General features: G+C 25.4%; 2 protein-coding genes across 4 annotated transcripts; one reads left to right on the top strand and one right to left on the bottom strand.

Moving 5' to 3' along the window:
• Positions 1-259: 259 nt before the first annotated feature.
• On the bottom strand, positions 260-2,823 carry LOC112681792 (mediator of RNA polymerase II transcription subunit 7). The gene is made up of 4 exons (XM_025552110.1): positions 2,613-2,823; positions 2,020-2,216; positions 844-1,134; positions 260-782 (listed from the first exon to the last, which is right to left on the bottom strand). Exons 2-4 carry the CDS (start codon positions 2,212-2,214, stop codon positions 597-599), a joined length of 672 nt encoding a protein of 223 aa, XP_025407895.1. The 5' UTR covers positions 2,215-2,216; positions 2,613-2,823; the 3' UTR covers positions 260-596.
• A 179-nt stretch (positions 2,824-3,002) lies between these two features.
• LOC112681790 (tyrosine-protein kinase Btk29A) lies at positions 3,003-20,785 on the top strand. 3 transcript variants are annotated; one of them, XM_025552107.1, is made up of 18 exons: positions 3,003-3,391; positions 3,626-3,794; positions 5,390-5,449; positions 7,960-8,188; positions 8,287-8,469; positions 15,531-15,583; positions 15,654-15,734; positions 15,856-15,920; positions 15,994-16,059; positions 16,730-16,858; positions 17,474-17,667; positions 18,686-18,857; positions 18,943-19,111; positions 19,186-19,304; positions 19,835-19,953; positions 20,025-20,158; positions 20,253-20,336; positions 20,398-20,785. In XM_025552107.1, exons 2-18 carry the CDS (start codon positions 3,633-3,635, stop codon positions 20,413-20,415), a joined length of 2,037 nt encoding a protein of 678 aa, XP_025407892.1. In that variant the 5' UTR covers positions 3,003-3,391; positions 3,626-3,632; the 3' UTR covers positions 20,416-20,785. The 3 variants fall into 3 exon arrangements, with proteins under 3 accessions (XP_025407892.1, XP_025407893.1, XP_025407894.1); XM_025552108.1 differs by lacking the exon at positions 5,390-5,449 and having other exon boundaries at positions 3,004-3,391; positions 20,398-20,784; XM_025552109.1 differs by lacking the exons at positions 3,003-3,391; positions 3,626-3,794; positions 5,390-5,449; positions 7,960-8,188; positions 8,287-8,469 and adding an exon at positions 10,483-10,846 and having other exon boundaries at positions 20,398-20,782.
• The last annotated feature ends 797 nt before the right edge of the window (positions 20,786-21,582 follow it).

Below are 21,582 nucleotides of genomic sequence, written 5' to 3'. Positions count from 1 at the left end.
AAATATACATTTTTTTGACCAATAAATTTGTAAAATTTAATAAAATATACTAGTTGTTTACCTAACCTAACCTAGGTTAAGAAAAATTAGTTAAAAATATACACCTATCTAAAAATATTTACTGTGGCATTACTTTTAGCCCATAACTATAATCTTTTTTTAATAAATTATTTATATTATTCCAGCCCTCTAATTTATATGCACAATCAATTTTTCAGGTATCAAATAATACAATATAAACCAAAAATACACGCCAATATAATTGCAAACATATGTACTGAAACATTTATTCACCATAATTATTAATCTATAAGAAATAAATCTACAATTATTATTTAATAATTAACTCTAAAAAACAAAGATAAATAATAGTTGATTATAATAAAGTTATTCTGTAATTAAATTGCAACCAATTATTATCATGAGTGAAAAGTACAATTAATCATTAAATATATTTACATTTTGGTAAGCATGATTATAGTCTTAATATTAATGACAAATTAAAAAAAAAATTGCAGAAAACATGGTAGGTCAATAATATTAAAAATTTACTTATAAAAATATAATAACAAAAAGATAAATAATACTTTAAATTTTTAATTGGTATTCATTGTATCAATAAGGTGGCACATCAATTTATCCTTAGGAATACATTTGTCGACTATGGGTTCATCAGAATGTTTTTTTTCCAGCTGATCAATTTTAGATGTATCCACCAACAGTTTAGTGTCAAGCTCTGAGTCCGGTAAATTTTCTAATGTCTGTTGCAATATATCACTTACCTTATAATAATAATAAAATATATAAAACAACATAACATTTTTATGAGATTCATTTATTTACTTTATCTATGTGTTTCTGCAGTCTTATTGTAGTTTCATTCCTTTGTCTTCTCTGTAAATCTAACATAACACGAACGGTTTCTCGTGCTTGGTGAGGTCGAAATTCATTTAACAAATGATGTATGTGAATAAACAGTAAACTTATGTCGTCAACTTTTTCAGCCCTACGAGGAGAGTCAGGACATTGAATTAATAAATCGAGTAGGTCAAGAAAGTTAACCAATAATGAATGATTAAGTTTCCGTAATTCACGCCGCCTATCAAAGTGTTGAGGATAGAGTCGTCTGAAACCCTGAAAGCAAATTAAATATAATTAAGTTTGTATTAGGTACATTGCATTAGTTTCTAAACAGCAATTTAACAGTTTTTTTTCTTACATTTTCTCAATTTTTTAATATAAAATGTTGAAATGTAATGTATTATCTATAAAAAAAAATAAGTACTTGGAATTCATTTAGTAGTGTGTAACATTATGGATGCATCCGAGTTGGGTCTAAAAATAATATTAGTTTAACATTTTGTACGAATTAGATCTGTGTGAATAAAATATTTTGTCTGAATTGTAGTAATAATTACAAATAATAAGAACAAATATAATGTGGATCACATACTTTCTGATAATAAAACGAAATGTGTTTAAAATTGAAATATGACATTTATATTAAAATGAGAAATTCAAAGGGAAGAAGAAGATACTGTATAAAATCTAAGAAATATTTCATAAAGGAAAAATTAATTGCTACAAATTTGTTAAATTTGTATCTTATAAATTTCAACCCAATTTTTGAAGTTTTATCTATAAATAACTAAATGACAAAAAATTAATCAATCACAATAATATAAAATAGTTAAAATTAATTAACATAAAAAAAAAAAACATTTTTAACCATACCTGTAATAACTAGATGTTATTGGGTAGTCATATGTCAGTAAAAATGTGTAGGAAATTTTTTTTTTCCTGGGACCCAATAGCATATATTACATCTGTTATACTTTTTTTAAAGTATTAATATGGTATTAAAATACTTTATAAATGAGACAAAATATATAATACGAATCTTAACTAGAACCTTTTTTGTATAATTTTATGCATTTTGAATCCACAATCAATTAAAAATACCAAATAAAGTCAATAATCCAAAACAATAAATATATAAAAATCGTGATTAAAACAAACCTGACTTTCTAATGGTCTTATTATACTATCATCAGCATTGTAAGGATTTCCAAACATTGTATATGTTTCTTGAATTATTGGTGGTGGTTTAGGAGCTCGTCCTCGCCGTAAGTTATCATCTGAATAATTTTGGAAATATTGCACAGGCGGTAAAGGCAATGAACATACTTGCATTGATTCTGGATTGCTTGACATAACTGAAAAAAAAAATACACCATATAACAGTTTTAAATTCTGTAGTAGTTTCTTACTAACATTTGAAAGGTATAGGGAAAAAACGGTAGTAGTCCATTTTTTTGATTTTGGTTTTATGGTTTGATTCGTTAGCAAATAAGGAGTAATATCGAAAGTTGAAATCAATTCAGTGAAAAAATAATATAATAATGATTCTTGAAATCGTAAAACGCCTACGTTCCGAGTATACAGCCGATAACAATACGCATCGTGATTGAGTTGCACACAACTCGAGCACAGTAACGAGTTTTGTGTGTAACCGAACCGAAACAACGAGCGGCAGAGTTAAATTTGTGGCAATTTAGAAGACGATACCATACCAGTCTTTTAAGTTTAATGTGCACTGCGATGACACTTACTTGAGCAGATTTTTCACGGGATCGAATGGAACGTTGAATGTAGCGTGCCGGGAGCGTACGGGAAACGGGTCGATGGGATGCGCCAACGTTTCGAGAAAACGGGGATGAAAAATGAAAACACCAGTCCCCAACTCTGGATGATCTCGTTGCGTCGTCGTTTACTTCCGCGATTATGTCCGCAACTAACAGATCAACTACATAATTTTGTCGCCGATAACGAGTGACACGGGCCGCAGATAAACAGCGATCGTCAACGGGTCGTACGTCACGGGGGTGACCGGGTAACCGGGAACGTGCTCGCGGTCACCTGTTAGATAGCACGGCTAACACACACGGCACGTCTGTACAGCTCTTCACCCCGTCTCTTTCACCACGGCACAAGAGCAGATACGAGAAACTGGTTTTCGATTTTTGTTTTATTTTCCGTCATTTATTTTTATTTCATTTTTTTTTTCAAATTTCGTCCCGTCACCCAACGCAGTAACACTTGCGTGCACTGTGTACCTCTATATGTGTCGTTTCCTCGTGCTATCCGTTGCGTCCGCCGTCCCGTCAACCGTCCGTTCGTTCTTATTTTCTTCCAGTCCGTCACTACCGTTTCGTTGGACGATTTTCCGCTCTCTTACAATAATATATGTTGTAATTGTAATCAAACATTTTCACCACCATCCTCTGCTCTGTCCGTCCGTCGTCGAACCACTAAACGTGACACTACGATAATGCACCCACCGCTAACAGTTCGCCGTCGCCGTCCGTCGTTGTTCAACACTTGAATATCCGTGAGTAATCAAAAATTTAAAAAAAAAAATAAATAAATAAACATTTGTATCAATGCGTAAAATCGTCAGCTAAAATCGGGATGACCGTGTTTTTAACAATAATATCTTTAATTTTTCAATTACATCTTTAAATTGTTCATCCGCCCGAAACTGTCTTGTGTTTCTGGTGATTATATTGTATGCATGGTCGAGCTTTTATTTTTCCTGAAATGGCTTTCATTCGTTTGATATTAGGTATAGGATGATGGCCAACAAAGACGATTTAGATGACTGTGACATCATCAAACAGGGTCTGATGGTGAAACGGTCACAAAACAAAAAGCGTTTCATGCCCATTAACTACAAACAGAGATGGTTCGTCTTAACTACCAAGAACTTCATTTATTACGAATCCGAATCTGAAGTAAGTTTGTTATTAATAATTATCCAACTGCAATCGATTGAATATGAATTTGATTATTGAATATCTGCATTTACATAATATACATATATTTACTTCACATACAATGCATGAACACCAATATTTCATTGACTGGGATTATTACTAAGCCCATAATTTTTGTAAATTACAAATAATATCCATTTATATGCTACTTATTATTTAAAATGTATGAGTTACTTATAAATTTTCATCATATTGGTCTCCTAAGGTAATTGTTTTTTTTAACTGATTAACTTATTGTCAGATAATCATTTCAAATCATTATATTAGTTTTTATACTCGGCGCTCTGGAACTGTTTAAATTATAGATATTATTTGTTAAACTCAATAAATTTCTATTTAGTGGTATTAATTGTATGGCTTAGAAACATAATAGGCTAAAAATTAGAATAACTTTGAAAATTAAAAATGTTTATTCATTATTTTACTAGTCTGGAATTTCTATTTTAAAATTGGTATTATATAATTATTTATTACACTCAAATAAATTAAAGAATGTAATTAATTTTTTCAGTTTTTTTAAATACTTACATTATTTTAATAAAAATATTTAAAATTTTTAAATTATTGTATATATTTTTCTTTTCGAATTCAAACAAGTATATCATTTAAGTACATTATCGTAATTTAAGTTGCACAGATGTTTTTGTTTTTATTTAAAGCCTAAATATTTATAAGTTATCAATAAATAATGAATTTTAACTGATTTTAATTAAACTGCCTATTGTTAGATACTTATAGTTCGAAAAATAAATATTAAATAGTTGATAGTTAAAATGATAAATTAATTAAAATGTATTACCCGAAATTAAAGCTTCTAGATATAATTTATTTATAAGAGTTATTTTAGTGGGCTTGAAAAAAATATTTATTATTTAGAATTTTCGCGGTTATTATATTTTATTAGGTATTTGAAATTAATGATCTTTGCCTTATTTTTTTTCTAAATAAATTATTCTTTTATGAATTAATATATACAGAGTGCCGGGTTAATATATTGACAAAGTTAATCTAAGTCTAAATGTACTATTAATATAATTAATACCTCAATTAATACCTTGGTAGTTATTTACTTTGTTTAGATTATAAAAAAAAAATTTAAAAATTAATTTTATCAAATTTTATGTACCTTAATTATCTCCTTTATTATTTTATAATTATGTTTCTATAAAGATAATATTAGTATTTTTGATAAAAAATATATAGTCATTAATATACCAATTTTAGATTTCAAGAAATGATTGAATTTATGTATACTTCTTGAAGAATAAAATTTTCAACTTTAACCAAAGTTCTAAACATATTTTAATAATGGTTTAAATTTATTAAGTCATTATTTCTGAAAAATATAAATTTTTAAATAGTTAAATATTATTTTATAAGAAGTAAAATAATATAGGCTAAAGAAGTTAAAAAAAGTAAAATATTCTATAAAAAAAACGTACATAGAAATGTCATACTAGACTAGGCTTAAAATGCTAAATCTTTTAATCCGGCACTAAATACTTAAATAGGAATATTAAAATAACTTATATTATTTGTTCTCCATTCCATAGGAAATTATTGAAAGAAGCTCACTGCCGTGTCTCCATAACATACATCAACTGCTTAACAGGGTACATATGCTTTTATTTGTTACTAACATTTGGACCATAATACTAAAATCATTAACCTTTAGACAATGAACCACCTAAGTTACTTTATTTATCAAGATATAAATTATCTATCTAATGAAAATAAATGTATTTTGCAAGTACAGAGTAATAGTTGGAATGCATCAAATCCTAATGATATTTTTCAAAAGTATTTTTCTTATTAAATTATAAATTTTTCATTTTATTTTATATATTTCATTTTTTCATTGAAATAGTTTCAATACAAATATATAAGTATTAAATACTGTTTAAATTATAACACCTGTATAGTATATTTAATAATTTATATTTAATGAGCTCGTAATGATTACTTGTTTAAATTTATAAAATATTAATGTACATAATATTTTAATAATAAATGTTCAATGGAAATATGCATGCCATTTACACAATTTGATAGTTAAGTTTTTTACAAAAATGAGCACATATGCATGTATGTATTTACTAAATAATTGAATTATATAGTATAAGTTATTATGATTATTAGTTTTTTTAACTATTCTTTAAAATATCAGAGAAATAAAAATTGTTAGATCTGAAAATTTTAATTACACATACATATATATATTTATGTAATATATGTATAAAAATATACTTTTTGTGAACAAAATTAATCGAGACCTTATAACTCTTGATTAACATATTTCAGTTATTTTGAGGTATTTTAGTGATAAATTATAAGTTTTACATTTTCCTACTAAAGTCAAACATAAATTTAAGGTGGTTTATTGTTTTTGAGAAAAAAATTATTTTGATAAATATATTTAAATTATTTCCAAAAAATATTAAAACCCGGATTAAGGATAGGAAGTTATGAGTAAATATTTTTTTAATTTTATAGTAAGGTCAAATTCTGCAACAGATCTTCAATATTTGTATTTTTTTCATAGGTTATTTTTCCAATGGGTGATTGATAAATTTATTGATTTTTACCATTTATTTTTTTAAATGGCATAGTTTCAGAGAACAAACTTACGTCCATAATTATTTATTACTTAACCTATTTAAAGTTAATATTATAACGTAATTTATACATTTAAATAATTTATCTACATATTTCAGTATTTATAAATTTTGATTTATGTTATGGCTTAAGAGGTTAATTATATATGAAGACTTATTTCAAATATTGACCCCTGAACTTCTTATAGCCTTAATCTGGGTATAGCCATATGGTTTAAACTGTCAAAAATTACTTTATACTTAAAAAACAATTATTATATATTTACATAAATTAGCTGAGTAAGTATATAACTGTTGTACTATTTAATTTAATAATCCTTATACAGGCACTTGATTATAATTTATATCAAATGTTTTTATATTTTTAATATTTGTTATAAAATTGTAAAATAACATATTTGCAGTTTTTTTATCATACTTGATAAATATTAATTTAATACCCTCTTAGTTAAAGATTGATTTAATCTTGTTGACTTATTGTGGATTAAGGAAATAACACAAATAGTAATTATTTTTTATATAAAAAAATATAATAAATAATGTTTGTACTTTTAAACATTAAAATAGATCTAAATATATATAATTAGTATAATTTGAACTTTTTATACTTTTAAATATTTAGGATCATTTATATAAAAACACAGGGGCTTTGGCATGTATTTAAAACATACGATTAAGTGTGGTTGGATGAAATGGAGAGAAATAATAATTGATAGTGGACAAATGAGAGAAAATAGACTATGATGGTTTAGGCTTGTGATGAGGAAAGAGAAAATAAAAGCAATAAGAGTGGTTATGAAAAGAAACATTTAAGGGAAAAGAGAAAAAGGAAGACCAAAAAAAAGATGGTTGGATACGATTGAGAATGATATGAGGGCTGTTGGTGTGTGCGTAGAGGATGTAGAAAATCGAGACAAATGAAGATTTAGGACAAAGGTGGCTCATCCCAAATAGTTAAGAATAAGGTTAGGGAAAAGAAGAAGCAATATTTTAAAACATATTACATTTGTTTAATAGTTCCATTAATCTGATTTTGATTTGTTTTAATAAAAACTAATATGACATTTTAATATTGAATAAAAATTAAATTCTGATTTATTATTTATGAATTTAATGAAAAAATAACTATAACTAAATGTATATCTTTTATTATTATCAAGATTGCGAATTGGTCAATTATTTTTAAAATTTTATTTAATAGTATTTCAAGTACAATTAAACTTATAATATTATTATTAAAATATTAATATATGTATTTACTTTTAATAAATAATAATGTAAATATAACTTTAACTCAAAAGTGGTTAATTCCATGCCTAACTATTAATATGATTGTTCATTATTTTTTTGATTAATTTATTTTTAAATTATATAACTTTTTGAAATTGGTTTATTAGTGATAAGAATAATTAATTAATAGCCATACCCTTGGCACCTATTTTACTATAAAATGTATTAGTTTATATGTCTTAAATAGGTATGTTTATCTCTAAAATTAAATTTTATAGCGTAAAAAAGAACGAGGTCGAATAAAATTATCATCAATAACTGTGATTGAAACCGCAACAATAACTTCATCACCGATAATTTTATCTCAAGATACTACTAATAACGATGGTGAAAATGGGTATGCGTTTCAAATATCGTATAGCGATGGAAATGAACAACAATATACACTATATTTAATCACTCAAAAAGTTCAAGAACGATCTGATTGGATAAGAACTTTAAGAGCTGGTATAAATATATATATATCTATATAAACGTATTTATGAATAATTATTTATCATGTTAGTTTTATATCTTAGTTAATATGAATATTTTACTATTTTAAGTGTGCACCGATAATTTGGGGAAAAATGAAAAATATCATGCATCAATTTGGGGTGGCAAAAAATGGCAATGTTGTCGAGCTCCAACACGCATTGCTGAAGGCTGCGAACCATGTTCCGAGTGGAACAAATCTCCGCCTGATTCGCCTATTATAAAAAATGGCGATAATAATAGTCCAATTTTAGGTAAGTGTATTATTTATTTTATTTTAAAATGTATTTAAATTGAATTAAACAACTACAATCTTATAATGTATTTACGTATTTTTAATGTTGGTCATCATAGTGAAAGTGAATTCAAACATTTTTGGATTTAGTTATGACATTGCTAATAACGTAAGTTATCCACTCATTCTTAAAACTGTTTATTTCGCGTATTATCTTTCATAGGTTAATGTATTTTTGAGATTTAAAAAATTGAAATATTTTTTATCTGAATAATATAAAACGAGTTGTTCAAAAATACATAACTCAAGACCATAATATTATTTTGCTAAATTCAGAATTTAAATAATAACGTGGATATATTAGAAATTAGAAAAAAGTCTGGTAGATATATTTTTTGTATCATTCTTTAAAATTATTTTGGTATTTATCATGTTTAAATAATGTCCACTAAAATTGTAGTTAAAACTATTCCAATAATTTTATTTGATATCGCGTTATTTTAAGTAGGTAGTGTATTATAACTGGATTTATTAATTTATATTTTTTTAACAAAAAAATCTACCGTTTAATCTTTGATTGTTCAATCGGAAGATTTTGTACATACTCACGACTACTGCTAAAAAATTACTACCACCAGTGTGTAAATTATACAATTTTTCTAATGACAAATGTCGTTTCTCACGACTGTAGAGATCAGTTAACACATTTATATTTTGTAGGTAATTATATTTTTAAAAAAAGAGAAAGGGAATGTTTGTGTAAAATATAAGAAAAGGCTATGTAGGAAATCAATTATAGAATTGTTAAAAATAGTGTGCAATAATAGAACCTATTTTACAATTACCATTTTTTAATGTATGCATAATATTATGGTACGGTTTTGATTTTTTTTTTTTAAATAATATTGCATGCAACTTTATTTTTATTGCGTTTATTCAAAGTGTTAATTATTATGATTTGTTTACATAAATAATTAGTGCGTGGTAATATACTTGCATTTTTACCTAATCACATTTTATTTGATTCAGTAAAATAAAAAAAGTATTTTAAACATTTTCATCTAATATCTTGGGTTTGTATTAGTTAGGTTAGCTTATTTTATTTTATTTTTTTTATTAATTATTTTCAAATATTACGTATATTACGTAAAAATGACAAATTTATATTTCATTTATATATTTAAATATATAGTATTATTTTGATTGTTCTTAAATAGTTCTGATATTTAGTGGTAACATTTAGTCTAATAATATGAGTATTTTGAAAGTATTAATGTATACAGTTAATAATAAAAAATAACTAGTTGTTTAGCCACAATTAAAATTTGACGCATGTATGTCTCCACACATCATAATATACTCGTAAGGTCATTTTACTGGACAACTTTTACTTACAATCTTACAGTTTGACTTAAGTTTTCAAACTAAAAGCGAAAATGTAAGATATTCTAGAAAATAAATCCGAGGACAGTTTTGTATTTATATATGTTTAATAATTTTTTTTTTCAAATAAATAAAACTTCATTAATAATTTTTTAAAATTAAATATATGTATAAATATTTAAGTAGGTATTTACCAAATTACCTATTTAGTATCTATTATAAATTCGTTAAATAAGATACGGGCCTATTTTAGAACGTTATTTTCTATTAAAGCTAATCTTAACCCTCGGTTTAAATTACATGCATCAGGATTCAATGAATTTTCTTAGAAAATACTAAATTAAATAATTTGACTTTTGCCTTTTGGTATTATAGCATTGAAATCGTTTATAATTGTTCTAAAAAAATAGTTGTTATTAATAATTATAGACTATTTTTGTTCAATTGAGAAATATGCTCTTAATATTATTCATATAGTTAATTTAGTAGCAAATCTTGTTATGTTTAACATTGCCGATACATTTTACTAAGTCATTATTATTTCGTTTATTTACCAATATATTTAATAGAAATAACGCGTATCCGTAGAATAATAATTAACATAATTTAACCGGTTCATGTTTTTAACTCGTTAATTTTGGAATTTACCGTTTTCAAGCCCTTGAAGCTGGCCACACTGCAGTTTTAACCCGGTCAATAATAATATATACGTTCAGTGCGCTTGCCTTGATGCGATCTCCCCTTCTCACTGCCAAACGCCCGTAGTTCTGTACCTTCTGCCATTCACTCTTGTTTATCCTTACTTTATGCTTGACCCCCACGACGAACCATCCAACTAGTTCAGACAGGTATTAGTACACATCTCGATTGTGCGTGTACCGAACGTTGTTTATGTGGTAATGATCAATTCGTTAATCTCGTGAGCACTTAATCCGCTATAATATACTCGTTTAAAAGTGTATTAAGAATGCATAGCTGCAACGAATAATTCTTCGGATATTAACTGAAAAAAGGTGCGTACTACCCTTAAACGTTGATTTTAAACTGTTTATTGTACTGCGATTGATATGTTATTGGGTATGATATTTAGCCAAAATGAACTGGAAGTGAAATATTCCGATCGCAATACGAATTTCATATTTTATTTCGATTAAATTGGTCTTCTATATGTATGAGAAGTACTTTCTTTCTACTGGAAAACAGTACGTTCTATAAGGTGTGTTGACTTACCTCAAATCAATATAAATATAAACAAGACTCAGATATGACATTTTTAGTGTAGTACAACATTGAATGAGGATACTAAAAGTCAATGCATTTGTATTAAACATTTTATCAATCTGAAATTTGAATATGGAACTTTTTATAAACATTTCAAAATAATTATCTTTAAAATATATATTATTAAATATTATTAGTGACCAATAAAGTAATTTTATTTCGACGAGTAAATTACTATATTACTCAAAAATTCATGTAAATTTATTTAAATATAAATTTACTATATCTTTCAGTATTAAATACAATTTTTAAACGATGATTATTGTAATTCTTAAATTAAAATTCGGTTGTGATCAATAACTGTTTCAAATATAACACATATAAGTAAATTTTACATAATAAATACTCTTGAAGAAATAATTTAATGTGAATTATGTTCTTTGGTAGTATAATTTTTAAATTTGTTAATTATTTTAAGTATAAATTTGTTTATATTATGTAAGTTTATACTATGTTTCAAAAACGCAGATTATTAATTATTTTAATTAATTAGATGTTAAATTAATATGATTAATTATTTAATGATTTTTATGAACCATGCATGTAATTAAATAACTGTAAGTTGAATTTAAAATATTTTGTTTACCACCTAGATTGCATTATTATTAAAAACAAAAATTATTTTCACCATTAAAATATTTATTTAAGTTATTCAAAATTATTATTGCAACGATTAGTACTAGTTTTTTGATTCGTATGTTGTAACCTATAAATATTGTTAATTACGATAGTCTTTTCGTATTTCGTAGTGTTTAATCATGAATAGTTGGCCAACGTATAGTTTCTTAAGTATACAATGTATTTATTCATAATATTTTGAACGAAAAATCGCTTTAAGGTGCTAAAATTTTCATCATAAAACTAGTATTCAGACATACCTGCACTGTAGATTTAAAAAAATCAAGGTCGGCCTAAGCAAAAATAGTGCACTAGGCAAAACCAAATTTTGTCGCTTCTAAAAAAAAAAAAAAAAAAAAAAAAATGAGCTCTTATTTTAACTTAGCCCCTCCCCCTATTTTTTATATGACATATCTACATAAAAAAATGTTGATTTTTTATTTTATGTATAAAATTATACTTAAAAAGACTTTAAAATTATTTCTATAATTATTACTCAAAACCCATCATTATCGCGACTGTCGGAAATCGCGGAAGTGATTGTGTGGTTATTTATATTTTTGAAATAGTTGAAAACGCCCTGCGTAGGCCGTAATATAATAACTTTAGATAATATTATTTTATTATATAGGTAAGTGATTTTCACGAATGAATTAATTTAAATATTTTTCTTATAAAACACCGACAGAACTAAAAATAATGTACGAGTCAATTTTGAAAATGCCGCCCCAACTAAAGTGCCGCTCTAGGCAGGTGCCTAGCTCGCCTATACCTTGAGCCGACCCTAAAAAAAAACCACTTAGGTAATATAGTTGTATACCCAATACATTGTATTATTATTGTCATCATTAACTTTTTTTTTGAACCTTATCGAATTGAGAAATCTAGAAATTTGGTCAACCATAACAACGTAAAAAATGGACTTTAATATACTTTAATTTTAATTATAAATTATACCTTAAGGTCTAAATAATTTTTTTGAAATATATAAAAAGTAATTATAACTTCTCAGGTTTAATTCATTATAATTTTTACGTATTATGTTTAAAATGTATTAAAATTTCTTAATTTACTATTATATATTTTTTTTAATAAAGTTACAAATAAAGATATTTATCTTCTTCTTTTAAAATTAAAACATTTTTTTTTTTAAACTAATTAATACAAACTGTTATACGATTAGATTTTAGTTTATATTTATTTTATCTTTTTATTTTATTTCGCTTGATATTTTCTATAAAATGTCCATTAGGAATTAATTTTGTTTTGTTACTCCTGTTGTAATTCGTTCGGCGTACAAATCTTTTTTAAGTTATGAACATCTTTGTATTATTTTTTTGACGTAATTTCAAGCTTCTCGAACCATTTTGTTAACTTGTTACATCGCTGTTTTGAAAATAATGATAGGATATGTAACTAGTCATATTGCAAAATTTTTCTTGAATATCATGAACAATACTCGTTATTATTCGTTTGGATTATTACTCGTTATTATTCTAACTGAAACTATAATATTTCGTCATTGTAATTTTACTTGATGTTTTAGTGGCACAAACTCGTGATATTATTTTACACCCTGAAAGATTTTGAATTATATGAGTCATCTGATAATGTAATTTTATACCGGGTGTTTGTTCCCCTTATATTCATTACATTAACACGCTATACTCGGTGTTGGTAGTTATTTTGTATTAACAGACACGATCTATGTGTCATATACATAATGATTAATACTAATATAGACCCCTTGTATAAGTATAATTATATTCAATTTCCTGGTAATTAACGATGTGTAAAAAATATTTCGTTTACTTTAACTAATGTAGTAAATAATTTATATTTATATTAAAAGTTAGAAAATAAACTTCAATTAGTGTTCATTTTTTTAATTTAAAATAAAATAACATAATTTTTCTTAATACTTCTATATATAAGTACCTGAAATTATACTAAGTACTGACACCCAAAATTTAAATACGAACCATTACAAAAATTTTATTTAAATCGTATTCGTGTAAATATTATCATAGTACAAGCGTACATAATAATTTATATTTTGTTTCAAATTTAAAATTTAAATTAAATATAAATAATTTAAAAAAAATTATATACAGTGGTTTCCACCTAATGGTGGGCACCAATTAATATGAGCATCCGCGTAATATGGCAAAATGGTTTGGTTCCAAATTTATTGTTAGTTATAACTGTTATAATTGTATTATGTTTTCACGTTTAGCTTAAGAAATGTTCTGGCCTTTATTTAATCTGTACACTGATTTTAAATTTTCTATAAACCTATAATAATTGGTCGAACATTCTATACATAATACTCGTATATTAAAATATACTTTCTATTGCAGAATGTACATTTTATATTTTCTTACGTACTTATATACTATTTTTAAGGAGAAAATGGTATTTAAATTATTGTTTATATTAGTAATATCTATCTAACAAAATGCTTCAAAATGTATTATGATTATAAATTATCGCTTTTTAGTTAAAACTCGTAAAGAAAAACTACTATTTACTGATATTTCAGTTATTCAATTTGTGTATTAGGTGTTCTTATTTATTATATTACATGATGTGTAACTGTTTTGGTTGGGTATTCATTGCTTGTGGTTTGTTGTGTTACTTTTTTCTTCAAATATCACCAACACGAATGTCATTTTTTTTAAAATAATTGAGTAATGATTTTTCAACTGATAGTGGGGATATTCTGAGTGAAGAAAAAACAAATAAATAAAGTATTTGTAGACCACCTTCGTTGAAACACACGCAGCTGTATTTTATTTCGATGCACGTACAAGAATAGGGTGCATTATATTAGGAACTTTGAGACAATGAACACACATGGTCTTTGGGTTCCTCCTATTCTCCATCATTCGCATAAAGGCGTAATTGTCTTTGAATAATACGTGTGTTGTGTTTATGTATAGACTTCATACGCTGATGCATTGTATTATCTTAGGGTGGATAGGAAGAGACGAAGATAGAAAATAGTGGGAAAAGTATTGCATCAGGTGAATGACTTTGTGTTCTGTTCTGTTTATGGTAAAGGTAACAGACGGAATGGTCCACGTTCAAAAATATAATAGAAACCAACGATTATACAAGTAAAGAGTGTAGAGGATTTTGTTATTATGATTATTATTATTGGAACAAAACAATAGTTGTTCTCGAACGAATGTATTATATTTCTATATGATTTTTTTTTTCGTTCTAAAACATTGATAGTAAAAATGTTATGTCGCCGTATAGTTCGTGACTGTTGTGTTCATACTTTGTAAAATTACAACAAAATTACATTATTCATGTTACGATGTTCTAATTCCCTCAATATTTTAATGACAATTTATTTTAACTCGAAATATCAACTAATTATAATACTAATTAATGAATTACTTACCTATTTACAGCAAAAATATTTTAGAAATAAAAATGTGTATTTTGAGTTTATGCATAATTATGTTATAATTTATTTTGATAATATTATATTGTAAATTGATCAACTGAAAGTGTGTAATAAAGAATATTTCTATAATTTTTTTAGATGTGGTTAATTTTATGCATTTTAACGCTTATAAATATTTGGTGTGATAAATAAACCTAGTGAAATTTCCATGGTAGTTGCTTCTGCTTAGTTGAGGTCAATCCACCATGACTGGTAACACAAATCTTATTTTATCTGACCCCATTGTATTTAATGAAAACTAATCTTATTTTATTTATCTTTATATTATGATTATGATTTTTAAAAATTCAACCATATTAAAACTATCTATTTTTTTATAGCGTTAACAGCCAGTCCAATAATGCCTGGTGGAACACCTACTGCTAAGTTAAAAGTAATAATTTGTTACTTAATAATGTAATATTAGAAAAAATAATAATTATGTTTTTTTATTTTATCAATAGGATCAAGTACCAAGGATTAAGGTGGTGACTGCACTCTATCCTTTTAAAGCTATTGAACCAGGAGACTTAACTTTAGTTAAAGTAAGCAAAAAAAAAAATTGCTTATACTAATATATAAATAAATATTATAAATATTTATTATTTTTTGTGCTAACAATATTATAATTGTGTATATTTTTAACTAATTTTTAAACTATTTAAGGGAGGTGAATATGAGGTCATTGATGATTCTCAAGATCATTGGTGGAAAGTGAGAGATGAGCATGGGTAAGCAAATTATTATTCTTTTATAATATTTATTTGTAACTTCAATCTAACTATCATTTATTAATATTTTCAGTGCTATTGGCTACATTCCTAGTAATTATGTAAAAGAAAAAGAATTTCTTGGTCTTCAAAAATATGAGTATGTATATCTCACAATTTAATAAGATTAAAATAATTAGATGACAACTAAACTCTTAATCACAGTTTTAAAAAAAAATATATATATATAACTTTATTTTTATTATTTTAAATATCAGAGTATTATCAAGGAGTAGATTATTTTAGAGTCAATTAACTGCCAATATTTTACATGTGTCCAAATACTTTTATTGCATAAAATGTCATTTCCTATATTAAATATTTTATTTTTAATTTATGTTGTATTTGTTTATTCTAAAATTATCTTAAATTCTACTGTATTTCTAAATGTTACATTATTTATGTATATTTTTAATTTTTATTTATCATTTATGTTTTAATATTAATTATTCTAATATTTTAAAATACATTCTTCTTCTATTTAAACAATAACGTATTTTTATTTTATTCAAAATAAAATCTTGTTGATTTGAATTTGAACATACTAAAACTAATATTACATCTAAAAAAAAAAACAATTATAATTTTCCTAGAAACTGATTACAAAATGCAATTATATTATTAATTACATTATACAACAGGCTCAATGTATTAATGAAGTTTTATTGTTCATATTGTTATGATTTTGAATATTATTTATGGTTATTTATATTTTAGTAATATTTTTCAATTTTCCCTTCACATTTTATATAGACAATATTTATTTTAAGGTGGTATGTTGGTGATATGTCAAGGCAGAGAGCCGAATCTCTTCTCAAACAAGAAGATAAAGAAGGTTGTTTTGTTGTTAGAAACTCTTCAACCAAAGGTCTTTATACACTTTCACTCTTCACAAAAGTGTAAGTAAACAAATTTTAGTATTTCACTTCTTATACATATTTTGTAAAATTAACCTATAAATAGTTTTTTTTTTACTTACCCTAGAGCTAGAATTAAATTAATTTGCATTTAATTCTTTGTTAACAGTAATAGGACTCTGTATTAGGTAACCTGGGAGTAACATCAAGAAATCAATAAAAAAAAATAATATTATTATTATTATTAGAGCTAAAAAATAGGGAAATAAAAGAACTAAAATAAAATAGTAAGATAGAAGGATTATCAGGAAGTAAATAAAAAAAATATTAAAATATTTACAGATTATATAATTAATTATGAAATTATGTAGAATATAAGTAGAATTTTGTTGGTTCAGAGTTAGAGTTCAAATCAATGTTTGTGTAGAAAATTAAAAATGAGAACATTTTTCATACATTAAAATCATGTCTTAAATTAATTGTTCACTTGATATTTTCTATCATTATTTATTATAACCATACAATTTTTTTTATTTAATTTGGTTTAGTTTAAAATATTGAAATAATAAGTCTTATATTTGACAGTTCAATCTTTTTTTGTTAAATAAAATTGAATTTGTATTGAATTAAATTTTTTATTTTTTTTGTATATTATAGACCACATTCTCACGTTAAACATTACCATATTAAACAAAATAGTCGAGGAGATTTTTTCTTAAGTGAAAAACATTGCTGTTCAACTATTCCAGAACTAATAAACTATCATCGCCATAATAGTGGTGGATTAGCATCACGTTTAAAAGCCTCTCCTTGTGATCGCCCTGTTCCTGCTACAGCTGGTCTTAGTCATGGTAAATATAGAATTTATAAATTTAAATTTTATTATTTATGTTATATATCTTCTTCTTCTTCACTTTTCTGGGGTTGGCCAGCCTTTTTCTAACCCTCTACTTGTCTCGATTTTCTACATTCCCTACGCACATACCAACAGCCCTTATAATTTTCAATTGTATCCAAATCTCCCTTTTGGTCTTCCTCGTTTCCCTTCATTGTAATTTTCATAACCACTCTTCTCGCTTTTGTTTCCTCTCGCCTCATCGCATGCCCATCATTCTATTTTCTCTCATTTTGTCCACTATCGATACTACATCAATACTATCTCTCACATATCCATCTAAGCATTCTCATTTCTGCAACATTTATATTCTTTTCTATTCTGTTAACCGCTCAACACTCCGAATCCAGATTTTCAATTCATTATACTCATAAAATTTACCTTTCAGTCTCATTGGAATTATCTTATCACATAAAATGCCCAATGCTTCTCTCCATTTCATCCAACAGTACTTAGTCCTATATTTTATATCCATGCCAAAGTCCCCAACCCTTTTATACCAATGATCCTAAATATTTAAAATTCTTGACTTCACCAATCATATCACTGTTTATTATCATTGGTCTTTTCATATCCTCAATTTCTTATTATCTTCCTCCTAAGTCATACTCTGTATATTCTGTTTTATTTCTACTAATTCTCAATCTCTTTCCTTTAAGGGCTAATCTCCACGCATCCAACCTATTATTAACTTCTTTCAGATTTTCTCCTACCAAAACTATATCATCAGCAAACATCATAACATCATACAACATGGTATTTCGCCCTGTATATCTTTTGTAACTTCATACATTACCATAGAGAACAAATAAAGGATTTTAGAGTCCATTCCTAATACACACCAACTCCTATGTTAAAATTTTCTGTTATTCCTCACAAATTCTTTATACTAGTTCTCGAGTCTTAATACATATCCTGTATATATATGATATATTATATGTATTTGTACTCAATTCATATTTGTATTTCTGCAGACAAATGGGAAATAGATCCTGCAGAACTTATGTTATTGGAAGAACTTGGATCAGGCCAATTTGGTGTAGTGCGCCATGGAAAATGGAAAGGATCCATTGATACAGCAGTCAAGATGATGAAGGAGGGAACTATGTCAGAAGATGATTTTATTGAAGAAGCTAAAGTTATGACGTAAGTGTAAAAATTTTTACTATAAAAGTCAACAGTTAAAATTATTGAACTTATTTTTATAATTATATTAATTTGTATTATTTAGGAAACTCCAGCACCAAAATCTAGTCCAACTTTATGGAGTTTGTAGCAAGCATCGTCCAATTTATATAGTTACCGAATATATGAGACATGGGTCATTACTGAACTATCTTAGGCGACATGAAAATAGTTTAGGTGGAAACAATGGCTTATTGCTTGACATGTGTATTCAAGTAAGAGTTTTGTATTTAATACATTTTTTTCTTATTGTATGATCTATTACTAAATAAATTATTTTGCTTATTAGGTATGCAAAGGAATGGCATATTTAGAACGTCATAATTATATTCATCGTGATCTTGCTGCCAGAAACTGTTTAGTGGGCTCTGAAAATGTTGTAAAAGTTGCAGATTTTGGATTAGCTAGGTATTAATAATATGAAATGTATTTTATTGTTTAATGTGGTTATTACTTTGTATCCCATACTTAATATCAGCTTATATATTAACAATTGATCATATAATAATAATTTATGAATCTGTTTTATTGAAAATATTTGTTTAATTTAATTTTTTTTTTTATGTTTTTAATTCAACAGGTTCAACAATACTAAGTTTACTAAAGTTGAACTTTCTAGAATTATTTAGATATTTTTCATGTAACATTTTGCATACTGTTAATTACAAATGTAACTTAACATTTTTCAATTGGAACTAAATTAATTGTAATTATTTCTTAACATTTAATCATTATGATAATAAAATAATCATAGGCACACGTGAAACATTTTTCTATGATGCTAAAATTTTTTTTTAAATATTTGATTTCATATTTGCTCTCTTACATGTAAAAATATTGTACTTAAACATTTTATTTCATAAAGTTTAACACTTTACTTATTGGGTATGACTGTTAATATGTACTTACGAATATAATTAAATTATTTGATTTATAAGGTATGTCCTGGATGATCAATATACCAGTTCTGGTGGTACTAAATTTCCTATTAAATGGGCTCCCCCTGAAGTGTTGAACTATACAAGATTTTCTTCTAAATCTGATGTTTGGGCTTATGGTAATTTCAAAAAATTAAAAACTTAAATTACAATATTCCAGTCTGAAGTATGACTATTTCATTTATTTTAGGCGTTTTAATGTGGGAAATATTCACATGTGGTAAAATGCCTTATGGACGACTTAAAAACACTGAAGTAGTTGATCGTGTACAAAGAGGCATAATTTTGGAAAAACCAAAAATGTGTTTCAAAGAAGTTTATGAGGTAGATTATTATTGTTTTAATATACTACTAATTAGTATAATTAACACATCTATAATTTTTATCTGATTAAAATATGAAATTTTATTTTCCATAGGTCATGCGTAAGTGTTGGAGTCATTGTCCAGAAGATCGTCCATCCTTTAGATTATTAAAAGATCAACTAGCTGTCATATCTCAAGTTTGTTTAGAAATATTTACCTCATAAATTCTAATAATTTGATAATATGAATATTTTACAGGGCTTACTGGCAGATTGACGTGTTATGCAACAATCTTGCAATTGTGCTATTTGCTTGTTGATTGACATTGGTTATGAGCCACTCATAAAATTGTGTCAGATTGTACTTGAAAAAAATCGCCATGACATTGTTTAATTTGACAGTTAAGTATTATATTTAGTTGTCAGAAAATAATCAGTGAGTTTATCTACATATTATTGATCTCGAACTCTGCTATAAGTTTTGTATAACACTTAAGTGCCGTTGTATATTATATAAGTTATTATTCTAATATTGACATCAACTGAAACTTCCTTTTTATATAAATTATTTATTGAGTAACCTTGAACAATTATAATTAATAAGGTGTTCATTTTGTACAGGGTTATTTATCCAAAATTAATTTTTTAAAACTTGAAAACATTTTTTAGATTTTATTTTGGACTAAATTTACTTTTAAAAGTATTTAATATGTATTTACCTACATTTTTTTATTAAAGTTTTTCTAAAAAACAAATCTAAAACTTTTTTCAAGTCTTCCATTTATAGAAAAAACTGCCTAATGCATTTTATTAAATGCTCACTTTGTTAACTCCCAATAATTATTGTGATACTGTATTTTTATTTTAAATAAATTATTAAACAAATTTTAAATGGATTCACAAATTAGCAAATCAAGTTTTATATTAATGTTGTAACAAAAAATATGTTATTTATTTTGAGTATTGTGAAGACAATTTTTTTTTTTTTTATGTGCTAATAAAATAAGTTTTAAAATAAATAAATAAGGCCGATCTTATTATGATTTTATTAATGAAAACAATAATAATAAATTTATTTTATTATTATATATTTTCATTTTTTAACAACAACTTAATTTTAACATTTTTATAGTACACAATAAAATTTATTTATTTAAAATACTACAATATTCACAGTCATTATTTCATATTTTTAATAATGTGTTATTTTTATGACCACCATTGATTATAAAAAATACTACATTAAGCTGAATCTAAATATTTTTTAATGCTTAGGTATCTAATATACTGATTACATTTAATTTTGTTTAATATTTGTTTTGTAATATGTTATAAATTGTATTTATATTTTGTAATTCAAATGTGTTAAATTGTGTGTGCTTATTTTATACTATTTCAATTATTATGACAAAGATTTCTGTTTATCTTGGTTAGGATAGGTTAT

This window comes from Sipha flava, unplaced genomic scaffold, assembly GCF_003268045.1.
Source record: "Sipha flava isolate LNK unplaced genomic scaffold, YSA_version1 197_pilon_pilon, whole genome shotgun sequence".
Lineage (NCBI taxonomy): Eukaryota > Metazoa > Arthropoda > Insecta > Hemiptera > Aphididae > Sipha > Sipha flava.
Note: the sequence above shows the minus strand (reverse complement) of the source record. Positions and strands in the feature narration are given on the sequence as shown.